Source organism: Tenrec ecaudatus, chromosome 8 (genome assembly GCF_050624435.1).
Source record: "Tenrec ecaudatus isolate mTenEca1 chromosome 8, mTenEca1.hap1, whole genome shotgun sequence".
Taxonomy (NCBI): domain Eukaryota; kingdom Metazoa; phylum Chordata; class Mammalia; order Afrosoricida; family Tenrecidae; genus Tenrec; species Tenrec ecaudatus.
In genome coordinates, this window is record NC_134537.1 from 71,407,707 (window position 1) to 71,430,761 (window position 23,055).

Below are 23,055 nucleotides of genomic sequence, written 5' to 3' on the forward strand. Positions count from 1 at the left end.
AGTTCTTTTAGATACTTCATTGTTTAAAAAACGTTGCTCACTTCTTACAGCCTACTAGGGAAATTTACACAACGCATCCTGACTTCCTAGACTCTCCATAATTCAAGTCTATTCTGTTTTACCACACTGTATTTCCTACCAGGCTCTAAAACAACTTTCTGGATGAATCAGTTGGAATTCTTTAACATTCTGCTTTTCATCATGTGAATTTCTGTCTTTCTGGACTATTGTCATTCTGGAAAACTCCTCTAGTGACCACCCTTTCAAACTGTGTCACCATCCAAACTCCAAAATGGTTCTTCCCTTCTCCCCATAGTCTTCCCTGGCTGCATGTACCCCCACTGACTCTGCATTTTTCTGACATCCTGTAGCATGTATTATCAGAGGCATTTAGTTTGAACTCAGGAGGTCAAAATATAGACTTCTTGTATATATGTTATAACACCCATAACACTTTTTACAGCAATGAACATATTGCATATACCAAAACAATATTAAAGAAAATTTACCACTGGGCAATAATAAGCACAGGGTCCTTCCATCTTAAATGTCTGGATGAATTTTAGCAGCTTTGAGAATAAAGAATAAATTTAAAAGAATGGGGGTTGGTTGGTTGGGATTTTTATTACTTTAAGAGGACAATAGAAATTATTTCAATTGCCAAGAACTTGTTTATTCTACGTAATATCTTTAGAAAGAAGTGGTTTAAAATATTACTTTAAAAATTGCATATGAAGTAGATATAAAAGAAAATAGATAAATTTCAGACATCAAAATATAATCCAAGGTTTATTTAACTATTTTTTATTCATGGGATTTTATGTTATTTGTAAAATATAAAATCAAGGCATCCATTATTTTTTACTGATTTATTTTAACTGACAAGAATAGTTTATTTTTACATTGTAAAAATTAGGCACTTTGCAGACTGTATGTCTGAGAAAGTTAGTTATTTCTAAGTCTGCTTTGTACTTTTATGCAGGATGAAGGTGATTAGTTGTGGCTTATACACTTATTTTAAGAAAGAGAAATATAAAACTGCCTTTGATTTTGAATTCTGTGTAAATAAGAGATTGTGTGTTTAGGAAATTGCTAGGTTATACTGCTCATCTCATCTCTATTAATTTTTCTCATTTAAGATTTCATATCCAATAATGCTGCATTTCCAGTTAAACATCCCATGTTGCTGCATATTCAGCTAAACATATGAGAAAGAAAATTTCATGGTTTCAGTAATCTTCTCTTGAAAGGCAATAGATATTAGATATAAGTAAGAAGCAGAGATCAGCCAATATGTTTCTACTAGGAAATGCAGAGTACAGTAACAATGGCAGAGTACAGTAAACAAATAGTTCACACGTGTAGACTTCTGAGGCCTGAAGTTCTATACTACACATCTATACTCTTCTTCCAAATATACTTTCAGATATCTATATTTTGAAAATTAAATTTATTTAAAAGGACATTTTTTGGGGTTATATTTTTACTCTCTCCCCTTGCTACGTAGGTCCTCATTTTGTTGAATATCTGCACTGGGATGTTACTGAAGAATGTGAAGTTCGACTTTTGTGTAAGGTGAGAAACCAGTTCTTACAAAAATGTACTAATAATACCAGCCTTGAAAATATGAATAGAGATTTTTCATGAAAGTACACATGTTCAAATCATATTTTTATGATAAAGTGTACAAATGAAATTTGAATTAGACATGAATAGAATGAGCAGCTTCTGGGTCTGGTATGTTTTTAGTACTTAGACTTTGGATGTTTATCTTATTTCTTAATGAATATGGAATATAAAAGAAGATTCTCATAGGTATTTTATGAAAATATTTCATTAAAATTTTAGAAAATGAATTTTTGAGTCACCATGCAGGGATGACACTCATCTATTTTCATGCTAGCATTATTTCACTAGGAAATGCAAAGTGTGTTATGGTAAAAAGATGCTTTTTAAAAAAGTTTTGCTTGAACAGTTCAGTATCAAATATGCAAGAAAGTAAAAAAGTATTGTTACTCGGTTCCAGTTTCTTCATGTCTGGCTTATTAAAAAAACAAACAAACCCACCCACCCCAACCATATGTTTTTGTGATCTTGGATGTCTTCAGGAAGATTTCCCATAATAAACTTAACTGAGTTGTGTTAGAGTATCTCTTTTTTAAAAGGTTCAAACAAAATAGAGTCTGTTGGGCAATTCACTCACAAAGTTATGGTGAAATTTATCTTCAAAGGGGTGATTTTGATAAATGTTCTAAAAAGGACACAGGATGGTAAAAGGGACTCATGAAGCTTCAAAAACTGGCACCGAACTGAAAGCCACATTAGTGAGAACAAGATTCGTCGGTGAGAGTCACATTAAGAAAGTTGCATCAAGAGGCTTTTTCTCTGTCGCAATAAAGCTGCCCCTTCTCCAAGGACAGCAAAGATTGTCTTATGAGAATGTCATGGACAAACCTGACCCTCCCCACCTTACAACCCTGCTGTGCCTCTTCATATACCTTTTTGTCCCCAAGTTAAAAGAGTATTGAAAATGAACAGAATTTGTGCCCTTGAGAATCCTAATACTGGTGTCTTGATGTGGTATACATTGTAGAGTGCAGAATTCTCAAGAGAAAGGCTAGAGTTGGAAATACAACCTTTAAAATGTATAGTCCCTAAAGAAGGATACTTTGAGATATAGGTCTCTGATAAAATCCAATACCCTTTCCTAACAAAAACTCAGCAAAATAAAAATAGAAGGGAAAGTTCTCAAAGAAGGGCCTCTGTACTAAACCAAGTCATGTGATTTTCAGTACTCTCTATGCATGTGAAAGTTGGACATTGAATAAGAAAGACAAAAGAAGAATCAATAAATTTGAATTTCCAGCAGGCAAAGAGTATTAAAAGTACCATGGACTGCCAAAAAACAAACAAATCTATCTTGGAAGAAGTACAGCCAGAATACTCTTTAGAGGCAAGGATGGTGAGACTTCATCTCACATACTCTGGACATGTTATCAGGAGAAATAAATCTGTGAAGAAGGATGTCATGCTTGGGAGAGGGACAATGAAAAATAGGAAGACCCTTGGCTGCAACAATGGGCTCAAGCATAGGAAAAATTGTGAGGATGGTGCAGGACAGACAGTGTGCTTCTGTTGTGCATAAGGTCGCTGAGTCAGAGCACACTCAACGGCAACTCATAACAACAATGGCCTGCAGGGACCCCAGCTTCCTCAGAGTTGGGACAGAAAAGCTGGTTGGTGCTTGGCTACCACGATCTTCCACACATATCAGGACCAGCACAGAGAGCCCAGTTAGAATGAGTGAAATATAGAACAAAATTCAAATGAAAAAAAACTCATTTTCTTATGATATTTTGCATAATTATATAACAACAGTATAACATTATATCTTTTATTACTTAAAAAAATTCATTATCCCTTGAAGGGAAAACTAAAGTGGCCCAGTGATGAGAATGTTTGAAGTGGTGAGAATGCTTTGGGAATAGATACTGCTGGAGAATGCCCAAGTCTATGGCTGTCCTGAAAACCACGGAATTGTATGCTTTACAAGAGTGAATTTTATGGTATTTGAATTATATAATTACAAAGCTAAAAAAATTCCAGATGTATGTATGGAAGAGACTACGGGAACCCCTGAGAATTTGCCCAGAAATTGCATTCTAACTGGAAACTCAAGACAATTCTGAGTCTCAAGGCCACTCCTCAGCCAAACAAAAGATTGGGCTAAGAAAATAAACAACAACATCCCTGAAGAATCTGCTCCTTAGAACCTTCATCTACACAAGACCAAAAGGGAAAGTTATACCCAGACTTCAAATGAGCGGCAGCAACTGGCAAGGAAACTGGATGAATGAAAATGACTGTCTCAAGAAGGAAATGAGAGAGTGATTGATCACAACCAATGCCGCAGAACAATTTTTGTATGAATTATTGATTGGATAACTAACTTTCTAGGTACGCTTTCACCTAAGGGACACAATTTAATGATTAAGAACAGATTTGGAGCTGAAACTTCCGGCATTTGGTAAATGATTTTATATCACTGAGTAGGAGGGTGTACTGCTAATTTGAATCAGCATTATAAGATCACTGATGTTTAGGATTTTGCACATAAATTCAGTTTTTCAAGTTTTCAGTTTGTTAAGCTCATAGAATATAACCAGCTTGAACTTGATGTCATACACTTGGCACTCAATGAATGAACATTGTAGATATATGAGTCATCATACATCTGCGGTAAAAAACCTTGTAGGTGGATAAGATGTCAAAGGACAGACTTTATAGGCAGAAAAGGAATGGGGAATTATAGAATTCTAGAAAACATCTGATTATCAGAGTCTAACAGGAGCGTGCTTGGAGTTCATTAAGGAGAAAGAAAGGAGAAACAAAAAGAAGTGGCCTGATAACAAATTTGAAGACAGAATTCCAAGGAGTCTATGTCACAGAGAGGTTTAATAAGAGCAAGGTTAGAAGGTCAAGCAAACTCAAGGAGGGTCATGGTTAAGCTGCCATCTTGACTCTAGAATCTGCCCATCTTGTCAAATGTGTACTCCTAGCGCCTCTCCTTCCTATTGCGTGTACAGCCTTAGCTTGTCCCCCTCCTATTAGAAAACCCCTTCCTGTCATGTTGAAATTAGGGACATTTGCACATCCCCGAAGTATATAAAGCCATAACTGGAAATGTATTCGCTCTCTCTGCATGGATCTGGCTGCTGAGATCATGGTCGTCTGGGAGGAATTGAGAATCATTTCAACTTCACATTCAGACACAGAAATTAAATCTGAACAAGTGTCTCCTTGTGTGAATCCAGGCAATCCTGTGTTTTCATGTATGTTGGACCCAAAGACACTCTGTACAGCTACCTCACTATCAAAACCTCAGATGATTATGTATAAAACCAAGTCAAGTGATTATGGGGACTTTTCACCCATCCCAGAGTTTCTTCCCTGCAATTTCACTCCAAAGGAACTGGCATTCTCAGGCCATCTCAGAGCAACTGGATTTTATCAGAACAACACTCTAAACACTGCACCTGACAGAACCAGTACCCTTGACTTCCCTAATTTTCAGCACACTCTATAAAAAATGTTCCTTTGCTTACTTAAGAGAAAACACATTTTTAAAAATGAGTTTTAAATCTAAAACACTTGAGGATTAAAATAATTAGACCAATTAAAATAAAACTTTTAATAAATGAAACTTTTCAACTGACTGAAAAAAAAAGAGCAAGGTTAAAATATCACCGTCAGACTTGTAAAACTATTCCCGTCACCACTTAGTGGCGACAGAGTTTAAATTGCTGATGAAATGAAAGATAAATGAGGAAGTGGGTGCTGGGCAGTAATGAAAAAGAGGAGACAAGGAAGCTTTTCTTATTCTCCTTTAGAAACTCAATCCTGTTTATAGGCTGAGGGAATAAACAAGAAGACAAGATGAAGACAAAGGAGCAAGAAGAGGTGTATGAAGGGCAGTGTCATAAAGGAGGGGACGTAGAAATGCAGAGAAGCCTCGGAGAGGACGGTGTGTTCCAGCAGAGGCAACTCCTTGAAGCACTAAGGGGCACTGACAGGAGGGAGTCAGCACAGTGCCAACCAAGCAGCAAAGACAAATTGTTCTCTTTACAGCAAAAAGTTAGGAGTGTTAAGAATGAGGCCCATGAGCTGCATATAGGTCATCAGAGAGGATTGTAATCAATCACTAAGGAGGTATGAGAGGGAGTTCACAAGTATTAAAACAATTGTTGAATAGATCTAATGAGTAATCATACAGAAAGCAATTTTATAGTGCTAAAATCTGTGCACATGCATAGATTTTTCTAGATATACTTAGTTAATATGGAGAAAGATTCAGATATTTGATAGGGGGATTTGGTAGAATGAAGAGTTTTATAGATTTACTAGGTACCTTGCATATAGTCTAATTGTGGTTAACGTGATCAGCTATGTTCAATTGAAAAAAAGAAACTAAATAAGTGAGAAAGAGATCATTCAAGAGGAAACAAGGATCCACTATGCAGGATCCTTAGGTTAAAGAGCACACGCACAAGAGCCAAAGAAAGCAGAAAGGAGAAAATAGGACCCCTTGCCTCTGAGGGGGACATTGATGTGGTAAGCTTTTGAGGTCGGCAACTCTCTGCGCTGGCATGAGACACTGTACTCAAGGAGCAGAAGGCTGGAGATGGCAGAGGAGGAAGGTGTGGGGTCTGTGCAGGGGCTGGATAAGAGGACAGAGACTTATGATTTAAATCTGGCAGAGTGATGGCTGTGGAGCCCTGGCAGTGCTGTAGGGTAAATGTTGGGCTGCTAACTGAAAGGTCGGCTGTTCAAATCTTCTCACTGCTTTGCAGAAGATGGATGAGGCTGTGTGAGTCTGCAAAGCTCACTATCACAGACATTTTATGGGACAGTTTTCATCTGCCTTCCTTGTCACAATACATTGAACGTGACTCCATCCCAGTGGGGTAAGGGTTCCGAATACACCCTTGTTGATTTCTAGGTTAATCCTCAAACTTTACGTGATTAGATTGACCTAACTATTCTTCTAATTATTGCTAGGGTTGGTCATTAATTTATGATTAGATTTTCTGTTAGCACATTTTAAAAAAATGATTACAGTTTTGATACTTAACATGTTTCATGTTATTCTTGTAACTGCTTTAAGGAAAGTACATAGACTTTATGAGCAGTGAGCAGTTATTTGAAGTAGTGTCTTAAAGGTAGCCTCAGAAACAAAAGCATTTTTAAAAGAAAATGGGTACATTTGCATATCAATTGAAAGGGAGATAGGTCTTAGAAGGGTTGTCTCCACAAATGAAAAACAACGGACATTTAAAGGGAGGGGAACCTCATAAAGCTACTCCGCATCAGCTGTTTACGTTAGGAGTTTTCCGAAATGATCATCGTGTATACAGAGATACAGATCTTCAAATCTTAAACACCCCAGTCTAACCCGCTGTGATTAAGCCCATTCTGACTAGTAGTGAGCCTTGGTTGGGTTTCAGAAGCTGTAAAGCGTGACCGGAATGGCTATCCTCTGTTTCCCTGGAACGATGGAAGGTTTGACTTGTCAGTGAGCAGGCCAGCCCTTAGCAGACAATGCCACCAGGGGACCTTACTACCAGCTCGTAAAGAAAAAATCAGCTCTGTAGCAACTTAAGGGAAATGTTCCAGGGGCTGTTTATGTTAGATACTAGAACCAGGAGAGTGTGGTTTATTATTCTTCTGATTCTGGGAGATTACATATGAGTATATATCTACTCCCACGCTGGCAGGGACGGATTCAAAATATGCTTTGATAACATTTTAATGGTATATAACCTTCTATAAATATTTAAACACATTTTATGTTCCCTCAGTGAAGTCATCCATAAATCTTTAAACATTGCTATTGGAGAAAGAAAATAAATAATACCAGAGATTGGGCATTTGGCAATTTGATGCACTGAATTTGCATACACAGTCCCTGTCAATCCTGAGCTTCTATAAAACGTTTTCCTAATTTTGTGTTTAATAATATTTAAGTGACAACTATTTCTGTTCTACTCACATAAAACACTTGTGAGTAAAAATACGCAAGGATATAGCATAACTTTATAGAAAATCACATTCATATTATAACTTATAGAACACCATTTTCTCATGACTAATATTTAAGATAAGCGAGACCCCAATCATAAATAAAAGGAAATCTGCTGGGACGTTCTCGTGGCGTGCAGTGGAGAGTGAGAGAGCACCTGCTGCTAGCAAGTGTGAATTAGGGGGGAGGGAGTGCTATCGAACGAACAGTCTTGCCTGTGCTACACATGGACGTGCAGCTAGAGTTGCCCACATCTTCGAGTGGCAGAGAAAAGTTGAAAATGTTTCAGCAAGGAGACAAATGAGTTCGCTAGGGACATAGAAACCCCACCTCTAAACTCAAAACCGCACTCATCGTCACCCAGTCAATCTGGACTCTCTGACAAATCAATGAATTGTGGATATTTATCATTGAGAACAGAGTTCAGAAGTAATGAGAAATAATTTTATTTAGAGGAAGAATGCCAACAATTAAAAATATCTGAGTTGTGGTAAGCGACAGTAAGAAATTAGATTGATGCCAAACTCTGAAGAAAATTTGAAATTCTAGGCTGAAGTAAGTAATCTGTTTAGCTAATGCTAGGAACTCAATTGTGAGAATATTGAGTCGAACGAAAGATTTCCTCTACATCTGGCCTTTTGCTTTTCAGATTCCTTATGTAGACACAAGGAGAGTGGTGTCTGACCGGAAGCAGTCGTTCATCGGTTTTACAGGCCTCTGAGAATATTCTATTTTACCAGTAGCCAAGCGTATTGCTTGTGACTTGCTTTTACTGTTCCCTTGCATGTAAACCAACTGATCTTACACTACCGAATTTCATCAGCCAGAATGACGAGGGATGCTTTGTTCTTTGATATACAACCACAAGGATTTAAATTGTTTTAGAGACTGGGATTTAGAAATATATTTGCTTTTAAGAGCGACAGCTTTTCCATGAGTCTCTGTCGGAAGCTATGTCTGGAATAAAGCTCGATGCCGGCAGTGGTTGTTTTTGTTGTTTTAAGTTTTAGGCCTGTGATGTAAAATTCTAATACTAGTTTTGTTTTTTTATGAGTAAGAGGAAGTCACATTCTACACTTATGATTTTTGTCATGCAGGTGGCGAACACTAAGAAGGAAACCATTTTCAAATGGCTAAAGGATGATGTTCTTTATGAAACGGAAACATTGCCTGATCTCGAAAAAGGAGTCTGTGAGCTGCTTATACCAAAGGTATAGACATCGAAGCAAAACAAGCATGTGTCTTTCATGTAAATCATACATTTTGCATTTTCTTCCATTTTGCACCCCGAATTCTCATGGTTCTCAAAGAAATGCATTAGCATTTATTATATTTTATAGTGAAGTATTGATTTTACACAAGTGTGGGATATGTTTTATTTGTAGTTGTCAAAGAAGGACCAAGGTGAATACAAAGCATCCTTGAAAGATGAGAGAGGTCAAGATGTTTCTATCCTTGAGGTAGCTGGCAAAGGTAAACAAAAACCTTCTTTGTTCTACTAAAACGGAATCCATTTCACCAACAGGATGGGATATGTTATGAAGTCCCATTCACATGTATGTTCAGCTGTCGTGCATATTGCTGCTTTAGCAGTGACACAGTGGAAGAAAATATATTTGCACTTTAGTTGCATTCGAAGCTGGTTCAGTGTTTTAGAAAAATATATGATATTGCTTTGGTTTATATGAAATGTCATTTTAGTCCATCATCATAAGCCAAGCTTTATTCCAGTACTAATGTAGTTAAAATGATTGATACAGTGATGAACTTGTTCAATTAAATGTATAGTTGGATTTATGTTGAGTGAAATGTTCTTGTTCTTTGTTTAAAACGTGAATAAGTTAGAAGGATTTATTATACACATAAACCTTTTATGGATAAATACTGCCATTTTAATGTTTCATTTTTCAAATGAAAATCAAGATTTCCTGTATCAATTTAATTAAACATGAAAATGCTGCTTTCTGATAAAATTATATATCGTAATGATCCATTTCCCTTCTCCCTTTCAGTGTATGATGATATGATTCTGGCAATGAGTAGAGTCTGTGGTAAGTAAATGCCTTCTAATTTTCAAGTCATTTTGGGTGCTAAGACCACGATTTCCGGAGATGGGAATTTACTACCGCAAGAGGAGGAAGCTAATGGAACCGTAGTGCGTATCCTGTGACAGGCCCAGGACTAAGAGGCAGAACAGTTCTCTGCCTGCTGTAGTGATGCTTTTTTAAGGACCCTACAGCCATTATATTTACAAAAAAAAAGAACAAAGAAAACCTGGTTTGGACTTCCTGATTAGCATCTTCTTCCAGTTTGCCTTAGGTTAATTTGGATGAATGCTTTGTATTTAATTGCTATCAGCATCTTTACTACACATATGGAATAGCAATGATGAGTTTTGAAACCTCTGACCTTGGTCCTATGCCTTCAACCATATTCTCTTTAGTTTTGCAAATAATTCAACCTTCTCCATTTGCCTTTCCATGGAAATGGTGAGAGTAATTGGTTATTAAGTCAATAATATTTTATTTGCATAATTTATTGTGCTAGGAATGATAAACTTTTATTACTGTGGATTCTTTAAAAATAATCAGTTTATGTTTTCAGATCAAATAATTAAGTCCCAGAGCAGTTAAGAGGTTTATTCATGAGTATTTTCCCATCTTGTGATTCTAACTAGAATCTCTCACATTGCCGCCTCAGTCTCAGGATTAACCGTTGTCTCACATAATTTTTCTTTCCTGGCATTCTGATAAACTTTTATGTTTATTATGTCATTTGCCTGGGAGGTAGATCTCATTCCTTTTTGCTTTTGCTTGCCAAATAAATGACTACATTTGAAATGTGAATTTTACTCTTCATTACTAATGAGCCAGATAGTACCATATGGCTAGGCAAATGCTCTGCAAAGGTAAATTAAGTCATTTGAAGAATGGAATAACTCTTACACTCCACTTATATTGCCTTAAACTATCGCAAAATACTCTAAAAAGCCCCAGAATTCCAATGTAATCGATGGGAGCTTGAACAAGTGAATGCACCTGGAAAAGGGGCCAAATGAAGACAAAGTCATTTTTCCTGCTGCAGCCTCATGGTCTTTGATTGGAACTCACGTGATGGAAAGACCCTCTGTGACTCCTTTACTCGAGAGCGTTTCTCCGGTGCTAGTTGGGAATGGTCTTTCTGTCCTCTAAGGCAGGCTGAGTGAGGATATGTTAGCCAGGGAAATTTCTGGGTGATCCCAATAAAGCTCGACTTCCTGGGTTAATCTTGGAAAGACATCTTGGGGTTGTCACGTTAGGCCGTTACTGTCAGGTGACTTTGAATCGGTTCTGATTCATTGAGACACTATGCACAATACAACAAAACACTGCCTGGTCCTGCGCCATCCTCACAATTGTTCATACGTTTGAGCCCACTGTTGCAGCCACCCTTCTCATTGAAGGCCTTCCTCTTTTAAAAACGTTTTTGCTGACCCACTCTATTGCTCAGCATGATGTTCTTCTTCAGGAACTGATCCCCCCGAGAACCTGCCTAAAGTTTGTGAAGTTTCTCCATCTTTATTTGAAAAGGCATTCTGACTGTACTGATTCCAAGAGAGATTTGCTTGTTCTTCTGGAGGCCCGTGGTGATTTCAGGATTCCTCCCCAACACCATCAAGCAAACGCATCGAATCTTCTTCGCTCCTCCCCTTTTCAGTGTACGGCTTTCACCGGCACGGGCGACAACTGAAACCCCCAGGCCTGGGGCAGGTGCGCCGCAGTTGCCACAGGGACAGGCACTGTGTGTAGTGTGGGTGTTTGAGCGAGTGTGCCCCACATGCTCTGCCCCTGGCGCAGCCTGTTTCACTCAGAAAACGTGGGTGCACCCACATCGGCACTGTCTCCCGGCTGCTGCTGTGGGTCGCTTTTCCATGGAGGACACACATTCTTAATTTTACAAAATAATTTCAGATTTCTGAGGAAAGTTGGGACAACAGACTATCAATTTTACAAGGTCCTTTATTGGTAGCTCATGTACTTTATGAGGTAATATTTTTTAACTCAATATTTTGCAATTGTTTTCTGTTTAGGTTTTCAGATGGATGTGATTGTTAAGTCTAATCAATTGATTTCTTGATTGAAAGAAATCTTATTTGGTTCAAACAATAAAAGCGATCATTACATTTATGCCATTTAATGAATCCTCTGACAATTGTGATTATGAACACTTTCCATAGGGAAATGCTGAAAGTTAACCATTGGGCTAGAGAAGCCTTACTGTACATATTAGAATGCTAGAGTGGCCTTATGCCTCATTGAGGGACGACCTACCTTTTCACAGGTGAGGCGTTTGGGGTCAAGTTCTATAATTATGTCTGGTAGCAGGTATAATACCTGGTTAATGTAAAGGAATGTTACATCTGAAGAAGAATGCTTACAGGAAGCTGTCACAGCCAGGGAACTACTATGTGTATTTTTCTTAACTTCTAAACCAAATTTAAAATCTTTCTTGGTTGACAGAGCCTATATGCATTGTTCTCTAAGGTTTTAAAATATGGGATTCTCATTTCAACCTTTGGACTTCCAGGCTCAGCTGTCAATCTCCAGAGGGAAGCTGAAGGAATTGTATGTAACAATAGAGCAAATGATGTCCTCATGCCGGTCTCTAGCTTGCCCACAGAATAAAATGGTTTCTTCTTTGGTGTTAGGAACCTTCCAGCTTTTATCAAATTCATTGTGCATAAATAGAGAGTTTTTGAACCCCACTTCGCTGCAGTTTTCTCATCTATATAATAAAGGATTTGGGATAGATGATATCCCAAATCTCTTCAGGATTTAAAATTCTTCAATTTTAATTACAATATAAACACACTTAAAATAGAAACACACTCTCAACCAAGTAACCTTAGTACATCTCCCCCTATCATAAGTGCAGCCATTTAAAAATGTATACGTTTTAACACATTATAAAAAGTGCACATCAATTATATTTATTTGTATGATGACACACGTACATGCCATGCTTTTAAATCCTCAGTTTCCGTGAATGTGCCTATTATGTACTTTTAAAATCTCTATATTCTACCTTGTTAACTTTTGATACAAAGAAAGCAAAACAGAAGAATCAAATTCTTCGGTTTCAGATATCTCCTTGAACTATACCTAGCAAAAAGCCAGACAAAGTCCGTTTGTTTTCACACAATCTTACAAAAGCCCATACATAACATTGGGTAAGGACGAGTGTCACAGACAGATGATTTGTTCTCATCCCTCAGTTAATTAGCACCATAGCAAACGAGAGAATGTAAACCTTCAGTGATCCTAGATGAGGAATCTAATGTCCCTTCCTCTATACAAGGATAAGCAAAAAATAAAACACTGCCAAGGAATCACAGAACCCTTTATGAAACACAAATGTTTGGGGGGCAAGGAGACTTAAGTATCAATACACAGGATCTAGGGCGAGTGGGTGGAGCCCTGGTGTCGAAGTCGATACTCATTGTGTGGCCATCGGCAAAGTTTGCAGTTTGGAAGCACCTGCCACTCTGAATGAGAAAGAGGCGCTTTCTACGAAGGCAAACAGTTCCAGTCTCAGAACTTTCCCAGCGCAGGTCTCCGCTGCCCTAGGATCGCTGGGCGTGCGCACTGACTCGATGCCATCTGTTTGGTTTTCCAGTAAATGGGGGAAAGTTTCCCAATAATGTGTGTAGAGGGATCCTTGCTACTCTAGAATAATGAACAGCATTGTTGTGAAAGATAAAATTCATTGGTGCAATTTTCCTAGCTTTCTCACCAAATGCAGTTTTTATTTTCTACATAATAAGCCCCCAGGATCTTCCTGTATCTTATGAGGAAATCTATTAAAACTACCCTTTTGAAATATCTCTTTTCTGCCCCCCAAATAGTCACCACAATCTACTTAGCTGACCTCTCTGCTTTGAAGTCAACTGGCTCAAATAATCCCTTTAGAAGCCACTTTTTTCCCCTTCAATTTTAATGAATCCTTTTACTGGGGGCTCTTACAGCTCTTACAATCCATACATCAGTTGTATCAAGCACATTTATACATATGTTGCCATCATTTCCAAACCATTTTCTTTCTACTTGAGCCCTTTGTATCAGTACCTCTTCCCCCTCCCCTCCAACCCTTGAGAATTTATAAATAATTTTTATTTTCATATTTTATATCGTCCACTGTCTCCCTTTACCCATGTTTGTTGTTCATCCCCATAGGGGAGGGGGAGTTGTATGTTGATCACTGAGATCAGTTTCCCCTTTCTCTCCCTTCTTTCCTCCCCCCCCACCCCTGATCCCCCTACCCTCATGGTATCACTACTCCTGAGGGGTTTATCTGTCATGGATTCTTTGTGTTGATAGCTCTTCTCTGTACCAGTGTACATGATCTGGTCTAGCCAGATTTGTAAGATAGAACTGGGGTCGTGATAGTGTGTGTGTGTGTGTGTGTGCGTGTGTGTGTGTGTAAGCATTAAAGAACTCGAGGAATGTTGTGTGTTTCATCAGTGCTATACTGTATCCTGGCTGGTTCACCCCTTCCCTGTGACCCTTCTGTGAGTGGTGTCCAATGGTCTACAGATGGTCTTTGGGTCTACATTCTGACCCCTCATTTGCATTGAAATGGTTGTTTGTTTTGGGTCTTCTGATGCCTGATACCTGATCCCATTGACACCTCATTATCACATGGGCTGGTGTGCTTCCTCCATGTGGCATTTGTTGAGAAGCTACTGTTTTGATTGGATGTTTTCTGAATGCACCCTAACAAGACAGAGGCAAGTGTATTACTTGGAGAACTTATTTACAGCCATCTATTGATTACAAAGACATGTTTAAACATGTTTTGTTTGCAACAAACCCATGCATGTATGAACTGGAACACTGGTTACCATGGTGCTTTAGAATTAATTCCATCATTATACATTATTTCTAAAACAGAGCTCTGATGCCAACATTCTTCCCGTGCTTGGCTGCTAACTGAAAGGTTGATGGTTCGAACCCACCCAGCTGCTTTGCAGAGAAAGTTCTAGATATGTGCTTCCATAAAGATTATAGCTTAGAAAACTATGGGTCAGTTGCCAGGAATTGAATATTGGTTTGAGGGCCCCTAAAAACAACCCCAACGACACCTAAGAAGACTGAGACATCAGGTTTGAAGGAAGGCTCATTACTGACCTGTGTTATGTAAATAACACAACGTTGTTTGCTGAAGCACATTACCTTGTTGCACTTACTGATGAAGATTAAAGACCACAACCTTCAGTATGGTTTGCAACTCAAGGTAAATAAAACAAAATTCCTTACAGCTGGACCTCGCAACAACCAGAGAAAAAGACTGTCGTTGTTAAGGAATTCATTTTACTTGGATCCGCAGTCAATGATCATGGGAGCAGCAGTCAAGGAATCAATGAATTGTTTCATCGAGTGCATCTGCTGCCCAAGCTCTATTTAAAGAGAAAAGCTATACATTTGAAGACTAAGGTGCTTCTGATCCAAGTCTCTGTATTCTCAATCACCTCCTATGCATCTGGAAGCTGGACAACAAATAAGGAAGGCCTGTGGAAGAAAATGGGTGCATTTGAGTTGTTGTGTTGGTAGAAATTGCCAGCAGCAAGCAAATCTGCCTTGAAGGAAGAATAGTCAGAATGCTCCTTAGAAGCCAGGATGATGAGACTTCGTCTTATAAATTTTGGATGTGTGACCAGGAGAGAATAAACCCAAGCTAAACGTCCTGCCATCTAGTCAGTTCTAATTTACAGGTACCCTCCTGATAGGGGAGAACTTCCCCGGTGGGTTTCCATGTCCCTAAATCTTCATGGTGGTAGAAAGCCTCATCCTTTCCCCAAGGAACTGCAGTTGGCTTCAAAGTCCTCACCTGGGGGAGCAGCCCAACGTGTAGTGCACTATGCTACCAGGGTTCTGGGACCATCAGCGAAAACGAGGAAGACCATTAAGAAGATCGACCCAGGGACTGCAATAATGGGCTCGCATGTAACAATTGTGAAGATGGTGCAGTACTGGGCAATATTTATTTCTGTTGAACATATGATTATTAAGTTGAAACTGACTTAATGCCTAGTAATTGCAACAGCAACAGTAACTCAAGAAACCTTTGCGGTGCGGTTGGTAAAGCGCTGGGCTGCAACAGCAAGGTCTGCAGTTTAAAGGCACCAGCTGCTCTGTGGGAAAAATGTGAGGCTGCTGTTTGCTTAATTATTGCTAGTTTTAGAAAACTAAAAAGTAATTTTATTCTGTCACATTGGTTCACTGTGAATGAGAATTGACTTTATGGCAGTTGAGTTTTAATAGCAACCCACACAATTGTTTCACATTGAAAATGATATATTATAAAAGATTTTAAAAGTGCAATATTATTTAAATTGGGCCAAATTAAAAGTATATTCCTTGTTTTACTTATATTTATAGAACTCTACAGTATCTAATCAAATATCTGAAAATCAGTTGATTAAAACAAAAGCATTAAATGAGTGTTTATTTTTGGCATGGCATGTTGCAAACATTATATATCTACCTGGTTAAAATGTTGTACAATAAAGGATAAAGACTTCTTAAGCCTTTAAAACCAGGTATTAATAATGATAGAAAATAAGAATTAAGCATACTAGTCAATGTTTGCCATGGCCACTATCATTCTTGGAAATTAGGCCCTTGTAATCTGATTACTTGGAAAATGTATCCTGTGGTCCTTTCCTCTCCGTGGTTGGAAAGTTAATTATCCATTGATTTGCTAGCTATAATGAAACCCATATGTTTCTGTAGGGTATAATTTAACTCAGTGTTCAGGGGTAGATTATCAGTATTTAGGAAAACTACTTGGCAAGGTCCCTGCCTTTGAGTTGAGAAATTTCCTAGTGTGGCTCTTCCTGGATCCACTCTATGGTTTCATTTGTTACCTTTCCTCTCTCTGCTTCATTGGAAAACATTCTGTCCCTATGATCCTTTATCAATTTCTACTATAATCTGAAAAATGACTCTAAACTTCCCACTGTTTGGCCTTTTTCCACACTACAAAGTTTCTGTGTTCCAAGGTGTCCAGGGTCCTCACCTCTGTGGTATGTATTGTGCAAGAAGAAACAGGTATTAGTGAATCCTTTCAAGCCTTTTTAATGTGTGTGATGGAACAACAGGGAAAGACACGCAGGAGAAGCAGACTCAGGAGAAAATGAGCTTCCTGCTCTTTGTTCTTGGGCTTCTAATTTTCTTCCCCCTTTCTCACAAATCTGCAACATTTTAAGCCCTGTGTTCTTCCTATTTTTTCCTCTATGCTGTCGGTTATTTTCACTTTGATTTTCCTTTCTGTCTATTAAGAAGATAACGTGGGAGGGTGGTGGAGAAGAGATGTTTGGTTAGTTATTAATTTCCAATCTCTCCCTTTCACTTTATGACCAGCCAGGGAGCATGTGGACGGCCTCTGCCCACCTTCTCCTTGCTTCTCCACCCCGCCCCTTTTGCCCGTGGCACTGCTTCCTGCTATCCACCAACCACAGACACTGCATGACTTAAATTTTCAGGTTACTCACAAACATTAAACGTAGTATTAAAAAGACTTTTTTTCATAACACGCTTGAAACCAGTTTATGATCATATTATTTTCACTAATTATATAAATATAATTTCCAAGGGAAGAAGCACCATATGTGTGGGAAAACTCCCTAAGGTTATATGTCTCAGACAATTGACTATAAATTCAGTCTTTCATATAATATGTTACTTCCTAATCTCCCCTATTCCTTTCATCTTATCTCCTATCCCCAGGGATTTATCCCCTATCAAATCAGCCTAAAATTTTCTCCACACAAAATACTTTTTGTTTCTTAGATTTTTTTTTCTTGCTGACATTCTTATGGTTTCTTTCCTTCTTACCTATTTTTTACTCATCTTGAAAGACCAGTCCTAGTTTTACCTCATTGGCCTCTTCATTCATATTATCTCTTAACCTCCCTTTCACTGATTTCCCCCAAAGTTGAGATCTGGATAAATTCCTGTAGCATTGACCATGCAAGAGTATTATTTATACTACTTTGCTGCCTCTTATTAAGCTTTTTAAGGTGTTAAAGATCAGATGATGATTCTTGTATAGATTATGTATCCCTTACAGTATTTTGCAAAGAACTTTTGAAAAATCGTGGGATGGTAAATTCGTATTTAGTGAATGAACATGGTAAGGAAAATGCATAGAATCTGTGGTTGACAGGCATGAAAATGTATCACTGTGCGAATGTGGACACGAGCTACAGATGGACATAGCAGAGACAGCTGGAAATAGCATCTTTCCAGTGTAACACAGCATATATTGCTTCTCTTAGATCTGAGTATTTTCATTTCCTGCAGGAGCATCTGCTTCTCCACTAAAGATACTCTGCACCCCAGAAGGAATACGACTTCAGTGTTTCATGAAATACTTTACAGAAGAAATGAAAGTGAATTGGTATCACAAGTAAGTAAAACATGAGTTGGCTGTAACCATGCTGTATACAAGGACGGTGCCTAAGGCTGGTGGCTGGGGAGACCGTGCTTCACACCTAAAGCACATGGCCCTGACCGTCCTCTCAAAAAGCCACGATTTCAAGAAATATTTACCACCTTTGGCTCTGGTGTGGTTGGGTAACCAGGGCAGTGGAAATGCCAAAGGGGGGAGGATAATGAGAAAGAAACACGTTTCTGCAATGCTGTTACCAAAGGTGGTTCCGCTTGGAGCATGCACTTGACTGGACGTTAGCAGAGAGGTAATGGAATAGCAATATTTAGAAACCACACTCAACATTTCCAGTCTGTTGATTTCCCACTAGACTTGATTAAAAAGCAGAGGGCCCAAGTTAACCCAATAACTAACATTAAAGAAGAAAGTGGGAAAGCAAGATCAACCTGAGTAAAGAGCACATTTTCCGTACTTCACATTTGCTGCTTTGTCACTTCTCTACCTGGGTAATTATCACTATTAAGGCAGCTGCCAGATTTTTATGTGAGTGAGCACCACGGGCTCACCGCATCAGATGAACCCTGCCCTCCCCAGACACTGTGCCCAGCTTCTTTCATGTTTGTATCGGAAGCTTCTATCTGCAACAACCAGCTAAGGCAGCACACCCGGATCTAAGAGCCCCTGCAGAAAACAGCATTGGCTTTGACATTCTCATTCTCAGAGGCGCTAACCACAGAGTAAAAGTAGATTTCAGAGAGGAGCGCAGCTGAACCACGGACCACATCTTTTGTGCGTCTAAGTGAAGAAAACAGGGGTAACATTTTCAGGGCAGTTTTCAAGGATGTATACATATCAAAATATTATGCTCCTTAATATATTAGATCTTATAATAGCACACCCTTAGAGAGTTCATCTTTATAATTTACTAATTAGAGGAGGAAAATTGCCATTTATGATCATTTTAATTTTCAAGTTTTTACTTTATTTAGTTGGATCTATGACTAAATTAAGATATTACAAAGATTCTTCATTGCTTTGCCTGTTTAATTTTTACATGCCATGCTTTTTCTAAAATGTTTGGAAACATTAGACAATAAGATATATTGGAATCTTATAGGAATCTTATTTGGAATCTTAGGCTTCTGTATTTTTAATAGTATAGAATATAGAATCAGGTGGAATCATTATAGAATTTGTTAGGGAAGTCAATTAAAATCAGGGTCTTTTTATCAGGGAGTCCAATAGCAAGGATTTCACAACTGAAACTCTGGTGTATTTCTGTGATATAATTGTTTGTAAGGATTTATTTTTTAAGACAATGAATAAATCTATGTTTCTAGCTGAATCAAGTCTTTCCCTGAAATAGGAGAATTAATCACACCCTTCTCGGTGCTTCCCTGTTATTTACAGCCTATTGCCTTGTAGTTAGTTGTATGCAGTTGTAATATATGTCCTACAGTCAGTTGTAAATATACTCATCCCTTGGTAGGGAGGATATCTCTTCTTCAGCGTTATCTTTCTAGTGCCAGGCACATTGTGCATAGCATGCTCTGTCCTGATTGTAGGGAGCAGGGTAGACACACCTCTATCTACACACACCCCTCCTATATGAACACATATATACATGCGAGTGCATGTTAGCATTACGTTACTTTTACAAAAGCATGATGAATTCATTATTACTAGCCCTTAGATGTGGAAACTGAGACTTAGTGAAAGAAACACAAACAATTTTGGTCAAGTCACGCATTAAGTAAGAGAAAGAGAAGATATTTAAATGCTAGTTTGCCTCATTGCAACCACTGTTAGAATACTGTAGAAATCTTCACTCTAGTAGGGAGAACGATGATAGATAGATAAAAGGTAGACAATTACGGGCATAGATAAGATAAAAACCCCACTAAGTTAAAGAAGAGAAACTGGTATCATCATAACTTTCTATGTGATTGTTGGGGGGAGAGAGGTAGAGTAGGTTCTGACTCATCGTGACCCTAGGTACAAAAGAACAAATCCCTAGCCTCACACTTGTAATGTCTGAGCCATTGTTACAGCCACCGTATCAGTGCATTTTGCTGAGACTTCCCATTGTAGCTGACCCTCTACCGAGAGCTTCCACAGAGACTAATCTCTCATGAGCACATACCCAAAGTTCTTGACATGAAGTCTAGCCAAGGAGCAGCTGGTTGTGCTTCTTTCAAGTGAGATTGGTTTTTCTTCTGGAAGTTCATGTTAGTTTTAATATTATCATCCAACTTCAGAGTTTGAATGCATCACTTCTTCTCTAGTCTTCCTTTATAATCTATGATTCATTGTCACATGCATATGAGACCACGGAAAATGCCGTGGCCCGAATCGGGCTCTCCCATTTCCTCAAAGTACCGCAAAGCCTTTATCCTCCATGCTTCACAAACACTTTTTGCAGCATCTTGGCCCAGTGCAATACATCAAAGGCATCAATTAAGGATCCAACAAAATAAGATCCCTGAAAACTTCATTTTCCCCCCTTTATTTTCATGATCCAGTTGTGAGGACTTTGTTTTCTTCTCATTACTGATTCTTACTCGTTACTCTTTCTTCTCAATACTGAAAACTATATTCTTTGCTCTGCATTAGCAAGTGTTTCCAGGTTTTGGATAAGCCTTCCTCCAGTCCTTACACCATGTTCTTCTTCAGACAGTCCATTTTCTGGGATTATTTGCTCAGCACACATATTTGAAAAAATGGTGAAATGATAGAGTCTTGGTGGACACACTTTTTGGTTTTATATCATGTAATATCCCTTTATTCAGTTAGATTGATTGCCTCTTGATCTATGTATAGTTTCTGCTTTGGAATTATAATTCATTGCAATGTATTCATAGTTTGTTCTGATTCATGAATTAAGTGTTTTACATAGTCAATAAAACACAAATAAATATCTTTCTGGCATTCTGTGCTTTCAGCCAAGCTCCATCTGACACAAACAATGTTGTCTCTATTCTGAATCCAGCTTGAAGTTTAGGTAGTTCCTTGTTCATGTACTACTGCAATTACTTTATAGTTATCATAAGCAAAACTTTACACTCGTGCTCTGAATGGCATTGTTTAATGAAGCTCACATTCTGTCGGGTCACCTCTGTCTGGAAAGGGCACAGACGCGGATCTCTTCTACTCAGGAATTATCTTTCAAATTTTTTTGGGATAGCTCAGTGGGCATTTCCAGGGCTTCTTCAGTTCTTTATTTTTGTTTGTAGTAGCTGGTGGGTAAATTCGAATGACAATCTTATTAATTTGCCTTGTTCATGAATATTATTTTATCACTGACAACACTGAACTTCAGTATAGTCCTTTCAATGTTCTTTATGCCAATGGATGGGCCACCATTCCTCCTCAATTTGTCATTGCCGGCATACTAAATCATATGATTGCCCATTCAAAGTGGCCCGTGCGAGCTGCTGTGAATCAGCCGTGACTTGCCAGCAGTGGGTTTTTGAGTGACACTGCCTAAGATATAGATCTTTATATATTCCATTTCATTCTTGGTGACTTTCCATTTTCCTACACGCACATTTTGTACATTTCTTGTTCTGATTACCAGTGGGTGTTTACGGCTGTTTCTTTTCATTTCTGAGTCGCGTCACATCAGCACATAACAGTCCCGATGCTTTACTCCATCTAGGTCACTAGAGTTGACTATGAGTTGGAACCAACCAAGGAACAGTGGCTTTGTTTGCTTTTATGAGTAACCTTCCAGACATATTCATAAAAAATATGGCAGCCCACTGCTGGCTAGCCAATTCAGACCCACTGCAATCCTAAAGGCCAGAGCGAAGGTCCTCTGGAGTTCCCCATGTGGTAGATCTTTATGGAAGCCGATTGCCTCATCTTTCTCTTACAGTGCAAGAGTTGGTTTTAAACTGTCAACCTTTAAATTAACATCCCAATACTTAATCCACTGTGCCACCTGGTTTCCTACAGACTCATAAAAGTGGTATTATATTAATATTTTGTTTCTAAATTAGAATTTGTTCCCCAAATCATAGGAATTATTTAACTTTACAGTAAGTAAGTGCACCCTGATGGCATAGGGGTCAAGCCCAGAGTCTCCCGGGGGAGAAGGAGGGCAGCATCTGCTCCAGTGAAGATTTACAGTCTCAGAAATTCTTGGGAACAAAGCTACTCTGTACTGCAGGTGTGCAATGAGTTGGAGTTGACTCGATGGCAGTTAAAAAATTGTAAATAAAACATAACTTTTAGTTACACTGGACTATTAAACAATGGAAAACCATAGTTTAAAGTACAGTTTAAACTATAGTTTATCCCTTTTGTAACTCAGGGGACGTATACTGCCCATCAAAAATTTCAGCTTCTCAGTTTTTTTGGGATATGCTATCCCGGTCATAGTACATATTGCCACCTAGTAATATTACTAACAGTCTGCTTAGGTAACGCAGTATTACTAACAGCATGCTTTTAAAGAATTCTACCATCTGAGTCCAGTTGGGACATATGCGACCCATATAGGGTGTCAAACATTCATATTACCTCCCAAATACTTTTCCCTTTACCTCAGAATGCTTTTCATTACTGAAAACATATGGTATAGATGAGTCCAAGGCAGAAAAGCATTCAGCCATGAAAGAGTTACATTTTGTCATTAAAATATCACATTTGTTATACTTTAGTATTTGACCATTTAATAGCTTTGTATTAGAAAACAACTGAAAAACTATAGAATATGAACATTTCTTCAATCTGCTCCAAGTTACTCTGTGGCTTCTGAGGCCTGTGATTGCCGCAGCTTTGTACTGTGGGCATGCGAAGACTGTGCTAATGGGTGACGATGCAGCAATAGTGTATGATGAGAATTTTGTGAAACGGGAACGCAAGCAAGGGCAATTGTTTTTGGGTTAAGAATGCCGAGTAATATATCAAGGCATGTAGAGAATGTCACTGTAAGGGAAGAGTTGGAAACCTATTCAAAATGAGTTAGAAGCACACAAAGTAGAACTCAGCAAAAATGTTCTTCAGAAAAAGGATTCTGTTGTCTTGCTTAAAGGTGAAAT

General features: G+C 38.4%; 1 protein-coding gene across 1 annotated transcript in view; it reads left to right on the forward strand.

Annotated features, from left to right (window-relative positions):
• The window catches only part of LOC142455427 (myomesin-2), a 93,881-nt gene that overhangs the window by 59,114 nt on the left and 11,712 nt on the right, over positions 1 to 23,055 (forward strand). The window contains exons 23-27 of the mRNA XM_075557187.1: positions 1,508 to 1,575; positions 8,677 to 8,790; positions 8,965 to 9,052; positions 9,592 to 9,630; positions 17,923 to 18,028. Of these exons, the coding sequence (XP_075413302.1) occupies positions 1,508 to 1,575; positions 8,677 to 8,790; positions 8,965 to 9,052; positions 9,592 to 9,630; positions 17,923 to 18,028 (415 nt within the window). The remainder of the gene's footprint in view (positions 1 to 1,507; positions 1,576 to 8,676; positions 8,791 to 8,964; positions 9,053 to 9,591; positions 9,631 to 17,922; positions 18,029 to 23,055) is intronic.